At 45.3% G+C, this 12,985-nt stretch overlaps 1 protein-coding gene across 7 annotated transcripts in view; it reads right to left on the reverse strand.

Annotated features, from left to right (window-relative positions):
• The window catches only part of LOC146626065 (receptor-type tyrosine-protein phosphatase mu-like), a 226,007-nt gene that overhangs the window by 121,608 nt on the left and 91,414 nt on the right, over nt 1–12,985 (reverse strand). For all 7 annotated transcript variants that reach the window (XM_085363138.1, XM_085363137.1, XM_085363139.1 and 4 more), the window contains exons 10-14: nt 5,300–5,453; nt 4,247–4,422; nt 3,970–4,079; nt 3,680–3,881; nt 3,016–3,118 (exon numbers count right to left, since the gene is read on the reverse strand). In XM_085363138.1, the coding sequence (XP_085219264.1) occupies nt 3,016–3,118; nt 3,680–3,881; nt 3,970–4,079; nt 4,247–4,422; nt 5,300–5,453 (745 nt within the window). The remainder of the gene's footprint in view (nt 1–3,015; nt 3,119–3,679; nt 3,882–3,969; nt 4,080–4,246; nt 4,423–5,299; nt 5,454–12,985) is intronic.

Consider the following 12,985-nt stretch of genomic DNA (forward strand, 5'->3'; position numbering starts at 1 on the left):
GTGAGACAGTAATCTGATTACAGCTGCAGGTCGCTGCCGGCAACACCTTTTGTCCTGTGATGCGCGTATCCTACATACGTGTGTGTTTGAATCTGTGTGTGCGTGCCTGAAGGCCAACACACACTGTGGTGTCAGAGAGAAAGTTAAATATAAACACGCAGACCTTAAATCGTATCTCGGAGCAGCATCTGTTCAATCTGATGGATTTCACATCAGACATCATGTCGATTAACACAGCGCAAATCACACACACACACGCCTCGCCCCTACACAAAAGGAAAAACAGATCTCGCTTCAGCTGAAAAGATCCATTTTCCTCCTTTCAGCTTCCTCTTTCTTCGCCCCCACTCAAACACAAGAGTCACGTTCGAGTGACTGATCTGCAGCGTTCGCAGCGCTCTCTCGCTGCTTGCACAGAAAACACGGCCACTCGCTGAAGTGGCGACGAGCACGTGCAGGTGCTTCCGTGAGATTCTTTTCAGACATCTAGCAAACCAAAGAAAGCTGAAGTGGAGCTGGAACTGCTCTTGCTGAGCAAACGCAGGCAGGAATAAACAGCTGACATACACCTCCAACAGCTTCACTGGGTTTCATCCACCCAGTCATCACACAGCAGTGGCAGCACGGTTGCCTCACAGTTTAATTCCACCATCAGGTCTTTCTGTGTGGAGTTTGCACGTTCCTCCTGTGTTTGCGTGGGTTCTCTCCCAGTCGTTGTCTGTCTCTATGTGCTAGCCCTGCGACAGACGGGGGCCTGTCCAGGTCCTACCCTGGGGCTGAATAGGCTCCCGTCGCGCCCCTACATGGAGGGTTGGTGACGTCGGGCTGCTGTCTGGTGGTTAGCTACAGAGGTGGGGTGAGGTTAAACTGTTCTCACTTAATGCTGAGGGTTCCTGATGGGTGGAGAGAAACGCCGTCATATGGACCAAACTCCATCCAAAGAAGGTCTGAGAGGATACACACAGCTCGAAGCCGACATTCATGTTTGGATGACTTCAAATCGCAACAACAGTCGCTTTGTAGTGTAAGGAAGACCCTACACTGATCCTCGGCTTCATGGCTCAGATATGTGGAGTCAGCGAGCGTACGAGCTGCACTTACACTAACTACAGAACCAAAAGCCACGCCCACTGCCACAGCCTACTCCACGCTCGTTAACACAAGCAGTACATCAGTAGATACGCACAAGCGTCGAGGCCACCAGCTACCCAGCATGCAACACTTTGTGTGTCTCTGCACGCGGGGCTGCTGCAGTATCACGGAAAGACTCACTGTGATTATTTCACAATGACACTTTTGTGTTTTTCATCTTTTTTTTAGCAAATTATTCAGAATTAAAATGAGTAAAAATCATTATTTATACAGCACCAAATCACAACAGCAGTCACCTCGAGGCGCTTTATATTGTACAGTAGATCCTACAATAATAGATACAGAGAAAAACCCAACAATCATATGACCCCCTATGAGCAAGCACTTTGGCGACAGTGGGAAGGAAAAACTCCCTTTTAACAGGAAGAAACCTCCGGCAGAACCAGGCTCAGGGAGGGGCGGGGCCATCTGCTGCGATTGGTTGCGGTGAGAGAAGGAAGACAGGATAAAGACATGCTGTGGAAGAGAGACAGAGGTTAATAACAGATATGATTCAATGCAGAGAGGTCTGTTAAAACACAGTGTCCTCATTATCATAGAGACTCCGTGAGGTGAGATCTCGCGTGGAACTCCACACTGAGGGAAATGAGCAGTTATTTCATGGTTCTTCCATTTGCGAATTATCGCACCACCTATTGTCATCTTTGTCCTGTCATCTGTAGCCCATTCCAGCCTTGTGTAGGTCCAGTCTCATCCCTGACATCCTTGGAAAGCTGTTTGGTCTTGGTCATGGTGCAGAGTTTGAATCTGGACATACTGATTGCTTCTATGGACAGCTGTCTTTCATACAGCTAACGAGTTGAGAAGGCTCCCGGTGTCAGCTCCTTACCTGTATGAAACACACCTGGGAGCCAGAAATCTGCTGATTGATGGGCACAGTCTCTATGGAGATGGGTTTTTGGAGGGGTAGCAGGAGGAGAGAAGCTGCAGAGAGGCGTGTAAGACTGCAGCTCTGCTTCCTGGTCCCAACTCTGGATAGTCATATTTTGGGGGGGTTTAATAAATTTGTCCATATTTCTAGAAATGAGAGCTGCTCCATCCAAAGTGGGATGGATGCCGTCTCTCCTAACAAGACCAGGTTTCCTCCAGAAGGTTTGCCAATTGTCTATGAAGCCCACATCGTTTCTGGGACACCACTCAGACAGCCAGCAATTTAAGGAGAACATGCGGCTAAACATGTCACTCCTGGTCTGATTGGGGAGGGGACCAGAGAAAACTACAGAGTCCCACATTGTTTTGGCAAAGTTACACACCGATTCAATATTGATTTTAGTGACCTCCGATTGGCGCAACCGGGTGTCATTAGATTAAGCAAATATACCTGCCAGTCTCTCCATTACAGCTCACCTTAGTGTCTCCACCTTTAGGTCACTGCTCTTGGCCTGTAGTCATGTGACAAGCAGGTGTTCATTATCAGCGGCAGAGCCTACCTGTCTGAGACGCCGTCTCACACGCTGCTTCCTGTCTGTTTGTAGTGTGTGTGTGAGACTGACACATTAACTGATAATCCCTGGGTAATCCTCTGTGTTAGAAGTGGGCTTTGATTAGCCCCGCCCGCTGATTGTTAATTAACCAAATCCCTCGCTAAAGCCCGATGACAGAGCCCACTCAGCTGTTGACATGACGACTGTTACTGCAGATACCGCCTCCCTCTGGGCAGCAGTGAGTGTGTGTGTGTGAGACAGTGAGTGTTTTTTAATTTCAGGACAAGTCTTAATTTCCTGTTAGTGATGTGAGCAGTTTGTCGCCTGACTTCCTGCTTCAGGGCGGTACACGTCGGCGCTTTAATCTTTAACAGCAACATCATGAAATGTTCATGGAGTGGGAGATTGATGCTGCTGAATATTTGAACAGGTACGTTACCTGACCGGGGCCCCACGGCTCTGAGCGGGCTTCAGCAGGACGGTGACGGTGGAGTCGGTCTGATTCAGAGGAGACTCCTGATCGTACGCCGGCATCAGAGGAGCTGAAGAGGAGGAGGAGTTACAATATGTTCAGCTCATTCCCTCCTGATTTACCTTCACACTGAAGCAAAGAGTGGAAATGACTCAAAGGCCTGGCGAGGAGCAGAACCACACCCGAGCGCACAGGACACAGTGGAATCAGCTGATTCCTTCCAGCTCGACTGTTTGTGTCGGGAAAACCCAGGTCCGGTCTGCCTGTTTACTCTCACCCGCCTGAACACTGTGACTGAAAGCTCCGTGGGATTAAACACACGACTGGCTTTTCAAAATAAAATGTCAGTAAGAGCCAGTGAGAAGCACTATTGAGTTAACCCTTTCTCACCCAGCCCAACTTGTTTTGTAGTTTTGGCTGTAAAATGACATCTTTCAGGAAACATTTGAATTTTCTCTCTACTCCAGAGTTATGGTCATGTGACGCATATTTCTCTGTCCGTGTTGAGACAGCAGAAACTTGTGAACGCTTTGTGCTACTGTGATACACAAAATAAGCTCACCTTGTCTTCCTTCATTGCAGTCATTTAAAGTAAAAACAACAATCTGAGCTCTTAGTTTGACAGTCCTACCTGAGATCTTGGTGGTAAACTGGGTGATAACAGGGGGCCCAAAGCCTTTAACAGTGGAGGCTCTTATTGTGAAGGAGTAGGTGGAGCCTGGGTAGAGGCCGGTGAACATGTGGCTTGTCTCATTGGCCGGTTTCAACACCCTGCCGCTCTGATTGGACAGGTCAAACTCCGTGTCGAAGGAGCTCAAGGCTTTGTAGGATATCTGGGGAGAAGACAGACATCGGGACCCAGATGACTCACGGGGTCTGACTGGGAGACTGCAAAGCCTGCTGGGAGTTGTATGTATTTACCTCATACTGCCGGATCAGGCCGTAGGTCTGCAGCGGTTCCCTCCAGCTCAGGCTGATCTGCTGCTCGTAGCTGCTGCCGAGGATCGAGTCCACGGGGACTGCCCCGGGAACTGAAACCAAAATGTCACCATAGGTTACCATCGGAGGACAAAGCAGTAGACTCTACTGTGTTTCTACTGTGAAACTGTTGTGACTCTACTGTGATTCTCCTTTGATTCTACTATATCTCTACTGTGACTCTGCTGTGATTCCACTGTGACTCAAGGGAGAGTTTTACCATCCTCGTCTGTCAGCACCAGAAGCTCCTCGCTCTCCTTGCGTCCTTCGGGGTTGCTCAGGATGAGTCTCAGGCTGACGTTGGTGAAGGGTGGAAGGTTGCGTACGGTGTGCGTCGGCATGGTGCTCCTTGTGTCATACACCTCCTCCTCCCGCACCTCCTCCTTTGCTGGCTCCCTGCAGGAGAAACAGCAGGTGCTTGGAAAGAAAGCAGCTAGACTTTAAGTTTCATCTGAGAAGCTTCTTCAGTTCTAAACCAAATAGTTGAGTGGTATTCATCTATTTATCAAGTTGTCCCTTATGAGGGACCCACTACTGATCATGTGACTCATCACATTAGCCAGTGGGTGAAAAAAAGTCGTGGGTCATTATCAGCAGAGGTTTCAGGTGAACCAACTGTGAGATCTTGCCCCACTCCATCATGTGACTTATTAAGATCAACGGCCCAGGATGTGAGTGGGTGTTTAGGCATCTGGGAAGGATTGTAGATGGCAGACAGTTGTGTCGTAAGCCCCGCCCTCTGTTCACAGTGGACATAGATGCTTCTTTCACTCGTCTCTCAAACCATCTGTCTTGTCTGTCCAACATGTGGACACCGGCATACTCGAAAGAGTGACCTTTGGTAACACCTGACACCTCAGCTGATAATGACCCACACCTTGGCTCATGTGGTGAGTCACATGATCAATACAGGTTCAATGACCCTCATAAGGGACACCCCCACTAGGGTTTAAATACCTGGGACTCTCCACCATTTGGTTTAGAACTGAAGAAGCTTCTCGGATGAAATGAAACTTAAAGAAGTACAGTTTCCTTCTTTCCTAGCACCTCAGAGCCCCTCCTACCTTCACCTGTTCACCACGCCCTCCATCCAGCTGTGGTCCAACTCTCTATCTCTAATTTCTGCTGGACCCTCCTTCTCTTTTTGTATGATTACTCTCTTCTGCCAATCATTGGCCCCTCCCTCTCACTTCATTTGGTTCATTACTATCTCTACCATTGGGACCTCCCTCTCTTCACCTGTTGGCCCCTCCCTCTTGCTTCCTGTGTGTACCTGCTCAGGGCCCCTGCAGGTCTGTAGCGGTACTGCACAGTCAGGTTGTAGCTGTAGCAGCGTGTCACGTTGTATCCGAATGGTTCCCAGCGAACCGCCACCTGTTTGGACTGGATGTCAACGACTTCAAGACGCCGTGGGCCGTTCATCGGATCTGAAACCAACACGGAGACCACACAAACAGGAACACGTGATGAGGATAATGAATTGAGACACACCTGTGCTCACCTGTAGCCCTTCTTATCCTCTCCACAATGATGAAAGTAAACTGAAGCTCCTGCCCTGTTGCTGCTGTTCTTAACTTCTGATGGATGTAAACATGTTTTCTTTGACGGAGGATTCGGGTGTTTGTCCTTAAACTGAAGGAAGCAGTGTGAACGTCACGTTGTCACGTCTCTAAAATCCTCTATGTGTGTAAAGTGAAAACAGAGCTGGCGAAGGGCTCAGCTCCGCTCTGCTGCCAACTGTCGCCAAACCGGCGCCTTGCTCTGGGGTCAGTTGGTGCTCAGCCAATCAGAGTTGTTAGGACCTGACCAGGTGACCTCCATCTGAGTTTCTTCATCGCTCAGCATTTTTATCGGCACGCCTCGTCTCCATCGGCTGACCTTCCTGTTGGTGTTAATGACTGAAGCAGCATGTGTCAAATGCAACAGAACAGCTCACTGCATGCACACCAAATCACAAACATAACTATGCTTCTTACCAAAGCACGACTGCAAATCCTGACATGCATCTACATGTCCGTAGGAAAAACACCTCGTTACAGTCTGCTTCACTTATATCTGGGCTTTGCTTTTCCTCACTTCTAATATGAAGTAATCCAGCCAGTGAGACGATGTGAAGAAAATAAGGTGTGCCATCTCTTCCTCAAACCTCTGTTTGTTTCTTTTTGTTGTCCATCACACACGTCCATCTGTTTTCTTACGGACATGCTGATGGATGTTAGGACTCCCAGTTGTGCTTCGGTAAGAAACGGTTATGTTTGTGGTGTGAATATTTCGAGCTGTTGAAAGAAAGATGATTACACTGCATAAAATAGCTGACGCTCAGCACATTCGACCAGACGAGGAAAAATCCAGCCGGTCGGTCTGGTGACTCAAACCAGCTCTCCTCCTCCTCCACAGTCCTCGTTTATAACGTGCTTTACAAACATCAACATCACAGCTAACAGCTGGATTTTACCGTTTCAGTGCAGCTAGCCAAACAGTGAACAGCCACTTCCTGCCACAGACATAGACAGTAAAGTGGACAGTCTGTCCTGGTTCAACATGAACTCACTGCTGCAGCACTAAAGTGATCCCCTCACACTCACGTTTAGTTTAAGTGCCCTTAATTTCCTCTGAGGTATCCATCCTGTCAGTAGTTAGCTAACATAAAGTAATGCGAGTCTGTTAGCACCAACCAACCAATCACATGACGTCACATCCCATACTGACAGAAGATGGCGCTGAACACGACCCGACATCACAGACAGACTTAGGTCCAGGCTCAGTGAGGTATATTAGCCTTTATGTGTAAAGAGTTTCATTTCCCCGTTAATGAGTGAAATTCTGGGATTTTATCAGCAGGTATCTGTGCCTGTGTGATGCTCCCCTACAATATGATGATCAGCTGATAATTCAGCACTCCACACAAACATGGAAAAAGAAACAGATGATTAGCAGGGATTGTGTTTCCCAGTCACCCTGCATGTTTCCTGTTTATCACGTGTGTCTCCAAACAGGCAGAAACATATAAAACCAGTGGCTGTTAACTAAACCCGAACCTTGCAGCATCACCAACATCCAACTGGATAGAAGCCTGAGGAGTGGACCAATGGGTATCCAGCACTGCAGACTCCACCCTGACGCTTCACTGAGGACGGAAACAGACTTCAACTCAAACTTTATTAACACACAGCATGAACACAGATGGAACCATCTGGGAACCATTACAGCCCGTCCAGTCTGGGCTCCTCAGAGCCACACAGAGCCCCCCTCCCCCCTCTGAGCCTCCAGCAGAGACTTTAACCAACACTGGAAAAAACCCGAGCTCCCTCTGAGACACAGAGAGGGAGATTAAAGGAGGCTTCGAATTGAGCGCGCTCACACACACGCATTCACACGCACACACACATACACGCACGCGCGGGCACACACACACACACACACACACACAGTCTTTCTAGTGGCCAATCTAAGTGCTTTATTTCAAGATGACAGACAGCGATCCACTCAGAGGGGGAATGATAGATGAGAGCAGGAAAGAGCAATTTCTCCTGACAAACCCCTGTGTGTGTGTGTGTGTGTGTGTGTGTGTGTGTGTGTTCAGGTATTTTCTGCAGCTGGTGAACAATACCTTTCCTGTTCTTTGTTGTCGTTTGTGGTTGTGTGTGTGTGTGTGTGTGTGGGGCACAATAACAGGAAAGAAGTTTTCTGTGCAGCCGCAATCGACTACACACACACACACACACATACACACACACTGCAGGCTTTTAGCTGAACACAATAGAGGCACTTGTGAGTTTCTGCACCTTGATTGTTGCTCTGAAAGAGAGATGTCGACTTAAATGCTCTGTCTGCAGGGAACACACACACTCACACAGCGACATCGCTACGGCAACAATGTGGGTTGGGGGTCAAGGGAAGGGGGGGGGGGGGGGGCATTGAGGTGGATCCCATTACCCATAATCCCCGAGGGAAGAGTGAACGCTATCACATAAAATCCTCCCATTCCCCTCTGATCAAACCTGTGTGTGTGTTTGTGTGGTCGTCATGGTTTCCATCCCATCATTTTTTGGGCTGACATTTAAATTACTTGGAGCCAGTGCACCCAGTCGCTGACATCACCAGGTAGTTTTCCACAACATGGCAAAAACTACAAATGACAACCGTCAGGAACTACAGAGCGCCATGTTCACAGCATTCACTGATTACACCAGTGTGTATTCAGATTACTGATTACACCAGTGTGTACTCAGATTACTGATACTTTGATAAAGCTCAGATTACTGATGTTAGGTCAGACTGTGACAGTAAGGTGAACCTTTTGCGAGGTCAGACACCTGCAAAGGTAAGATGCTAACACCAACCTCCAGACTCAGAGTGAGCTCAGGGAACTGTACAGTAACGCCACTGTTTTGCACATGTCTCACTCTGTATATTTTATTTTATATATTTTATTTATTGTTGACTCTATTTAATTTGTAAAATATGTGTACACACACACACACACACACACACACACACACACACACACACGTAGAAAAATATTTAGTATACACATCCAGAAATGCATATACTATTATATATTGTACATATATTTATTAGTTTCAGATGTAGCCATTCTTGTATTTTGCTTGTTTACGTTCTTGTATTTGCACAACTCTGTTGCTTGTGAAGCTCGCACACAAGAATTTCACTCACATGTGCTGTACCAATGTACCTGCACATGTGATGTGACAATAAAAGTGATTTGATTTTGATTTGATTTGATTTGAACGGAGATAACCAGCCAATCAATCAATCAGGACAGTAATCAATATATCTTTTTTTATCTTCTTCAGGTTTATTTTCTTTTAAAGGAAAATTAGATATTAGTAATAGCAAAAAATAAATAAATTATGTTATATTGTTATATTATTCTATATTAAATTATTTATTTATTATTTAAAGGAGTCCCAGGCTTCTACCTTTCTACCTTTAAAACCCACCACCAGCCAAATGGCTGGTAGGCTTTTAGCTAGGCTTTCGCTTCAGCCAAGTGGAAGCTAAATTGGCTAGTCATTCATATGTATATTAGGTTGTTAGCTGGGAATTCTGGAGGGAGGGGAGTGGGGGTGTGTGGATGAGGGGGTGGGGGAGCTGCTAAAAGCTGTGAACTTCCTTTTGTGTTTCATCTTGATGCATTCTCAATCATCCAGGGAAATAAATCTCCAAAAGTCACCAACTTGGAGTGTTTCAGTTTGCCATCTTAGGGAGAAATCAACACACATGGGTGTATGTCCTTTGTTGCTGAGATTTATTGATAAAAACAGTACAAAAAACCAACCATTTGTACACATATTTACAAATAATAATAAAAAGTGAGTGAGTACATTTCAACATTTTCAGCAATCACTCACAATCCTGGCACTGCCATGGTATCTGTAGTCTGCATTTACCACATGTGTATCTGTAGCAGTGAACACATCGCACAGTGGCATGATTGTTCTTGCATTTGTGTTTGACCTGACACATGGCTCTTTTTCCAGGACTAGGTGTGGAGGGTTGTGTCCGAAGCAACTGTTCTTTTCTTGCCTTCTTCTCAGCTACATGAGAGTGAGCCAACTCTCTTGCAAGCTCCACCACATTTACATATGAATGACTAGCCAATCCACTAGTGGATTGAGGAATTTCCCTGCGAATCTTGTTGACTGTGCCGAGGATGGTGGTTTTCAGTCTAAGAAGTTTTTGCGCAAGTGAAAGCGATGTGAAAAAATTGTCCGTGGTAACATTTCTGCCCTTGTCTAGGAATGGTTCCATCAGCCTCATTACTACATTTTCAGAAAGTCTCTCCCCAGTGGGACGATTGGGGTCCTTGCCAAGATATGGGAAGACATTGCAAATGTACTTGGATTTTAGGTCGCAAGCCACCCAAAACTTGATCCCAAACTTGTCAGGTTTACTTGCAATATACTGCAGGAAACAGCACCGAGTCTTTGATGGGAAAAGCTGTTCATCAACGGTGATATGTAGACCAGGGTTGTAGCACGTGATGCAGTTGGTGACCAATGATCCCCACACACTGGAAATTGCAGCGAACTTATCAGTCTTTGCTCGATTTGCTCCATTGTGGCATCAATCAGACCACTGGTATAATGTTGAAATGTACTCACTCACTTTTTATTATTATTTGTAAATATGTGTACAAATGGTTGGTTTTTTGTACTGTTTTTATCAATAAATCTCAGCAACAAAGGACCTACACCCATGTGTGTTGATTTCTCCCTAAGACGGCAAACTGAAACACTCCAAGTTGGTGACTTTTGGAGATTTATTTCCCTGGATGATTGAGAATGCATCAAGATGAAACACAAAAGGAAGTTCACAGCTTTTAGCAGCTCCCCCACCCCCTCATCCACACACCCCCACTCCCCTCCCTCCAGAATTCCCAGCTAACAACCTAATATACATATGAATGACTAGCCAATTTAGCTTCCACTTGGCTGAAGCTAAAGCTTAGCTAAAAGCCATTTGGCTGCTCTCCGGGTTTTAAAGGTAGAAAAAGCCAAATGGCAGTCCGTGGTGATGTAAGTGTTAATATTTCAGTTTTCTGGGTCTTTGGAACTCAGAAACCAAATGAATTAGAAGCTGTGGTTATGGACAATTTCTTTTAAGATTTATAGACTAAATGTTGAAGTGCTAAATCTGATCAGAAGACGATGAAATGACCTGGCTGACTTTATCAAAGTAAAGCTGCCTTCCCTCCTGGGTCCGGTGTAAAGAGCTGCTTTTCTTTTTTTCTTATTCTTTTTTTCTATTTTCTTATTTGGACTCTGCTTGTAAATCTGTCCTCGACGTAGGCTCCTTGGCTAACTGATTTTACCAGAGCCGCTAGAAAAGAATGTAGAAGATGTGAAAGACGGTGGAAAAAAGAGAAAGCTCTTAAGACTAGCTGGAAAGTCTATCAGAAAGCAGTAAAGGCTGCCAAGCACTCCTATTTTTCCCAACTTATTGCTGCCAGCTTGCATAACCCTCGTGTTCTATATAAAACTAGAAATTCTGTACTTAATACAGAAGGCTATGTTCTTTTGCACTCTTCTGAGGTTATGTGCAATAAGTTTCTTAATTATTTTGTGGACAAGATTGCTAGTTTGAGACCTCTGACTCTATCTATTGCTGACCCAGCCATGCATGGTTCTTGCTCAGGTTTGTTCTCTGCTATTCTACCAATTCTTTTACCTGATTTAGAGAAACTTGTGCTGAATGCTCAACTGTGTGGCTCTCCAAATGACGTTGTTCCTCCCCGTTTTCTCAAAAAGGGATTTCCTACCATCGGACCACACATTCTGAACATTATTAATACTAGTCTTTTGTCTTGGTGCATTGTCAATCATCCAGGAAAGCAAATCTCCAAAAGTTGATTCTGTTCCTCTGGACGTAGCTACAAAACGCTACGTTCAGATGAACAGAATCAACTTTTGGAGACTAGTCTTTTGTCTGGTCAAGTACCTAGGGAGTTTAAGCATAGTCATACATCCTTTACTTAAGAAACCAGGCTGCTTCATGCCCTGGAGGACGGGGCTGTGGCCCCCCCACACCCTCTAGCAGATCATTACATGAAGGAACCTTTTAAAAAACAAAAAACAAGCGCGTCCATGCTCACAGGTGTACACACGGGTGATCACACCCACAAACTACACCCTTTTTGGCTCCTACCTCAAAGCACACTGTGTTCTGTTGATCTTATGTGCTGCACAATAATGTTTAACATTTAGTATTTACTGTCATATTCCCATATATCATTGTGATGTTGTTTATTCTATTACTCTTGTTCTCTTCTGCTTGTTTTCTTTTTTCTTTCTCAGCAGGTGATCCAGGTGATTGATATATGCTTTTTCTTTTCTTTTTTTCTTCTTTTTTTTTCTTTTTCTGCTCATTCTGTTGGTTTTTGGTTTTTGCCCTTCTCCCCCGTCCCTCTTCTCAGCTGTTTCTCTTTCCCTCTTTCTTTCTCCCCTTGGCTTAATCCCCTCTGCTTTGGGGTGTTCCACAGGGATCTATTCTTGGGCCGTTATTGTTTTCACTGTACCTTTTGCCTCTTGGCGCGATTTTCCAAAAACATAAAGTGTCATTCCATCTATACGCAGATGACTGCCAGTTTTATTTACCTTTTAGTCATTCTGATAGTTTCCCAAGTTGACCTCTGCTTTACTGCCTTAGTAATGTTAAAGCATGGATGGCCAAAAACTTTTTAAATTTTAATGATCGGAAGACGGAAGCGATCTTATTTGGTCCAAATCATTTTTCTCACGCTCCAGATGTTGATCTTGCCGCTTTGACTTCCCATTTAAAGAGTTCGATCACAAATCTCGGAGTAAAAATTGATTCTGCACTTACCTTTGGTCAGGTAAACGGGGTGGTAAAATCAGCATTTTATCACCTCAGACGTTTATCAAAGGTTAAGCCCTTTCTTTCCAAGCGTGACTTGAAAAGTGTTATTCACGCCTTTATTTTTTCACATTTAGATTATTGCAATTCTCTTTTAATAGGGGTTGGGCAGGGCACTTTATCACGCTTGCAACTAGTGCAAAATGCTGCGGCACGATTTTTAACTGGTAGAAGGAAATTCGACCACATCACTCCGGTTTTGGTCTCTCTACATTGGCTTCCAATTGAATTTAGGATCCGTTTTAAAGTCCTTTCATTGGTTTTTAAATCTCTAAAGGGTCTGGCACCTGTTTATTTGTCTGATTTGTTAAAGCCCCATGTCCTCATTCACTCGCTTCGGTCAGCTGAGCAGCTGTTGCTGCTTTCAGTCCCAAAGTCACGGCTGAAACTTATAGTAGACCGGGCATTCTCTGTTGCAGCACCGATGCTTTGGAATAGCCTTCCACTCCATATTAGACAGGCTACATCAGTGCCAGTTTTTAAGTCCAGATTAAAAACCTATTTTTATTCCCTGGCTTTTAACTCTGTGGGTAACTGACATTTTATTTATTAATTTTAT

Source organism: Diplotaxodon limnothrissa, linkage group LG9, assembly GCF_057381915.1.
Source record: "Diplotaxodon limnothrissa isolate DT_005_m linkage group LG9, D_limnothrissa_male_GT1.1, whole genome shotgun sequence".
Lineage (NCBI taxonomy): Eukaryota > Metazoa > Chordata > Actinopteri > Cichliformes > Cichlidae > Diplotaxodon > Diplotaxodon limnothrissa.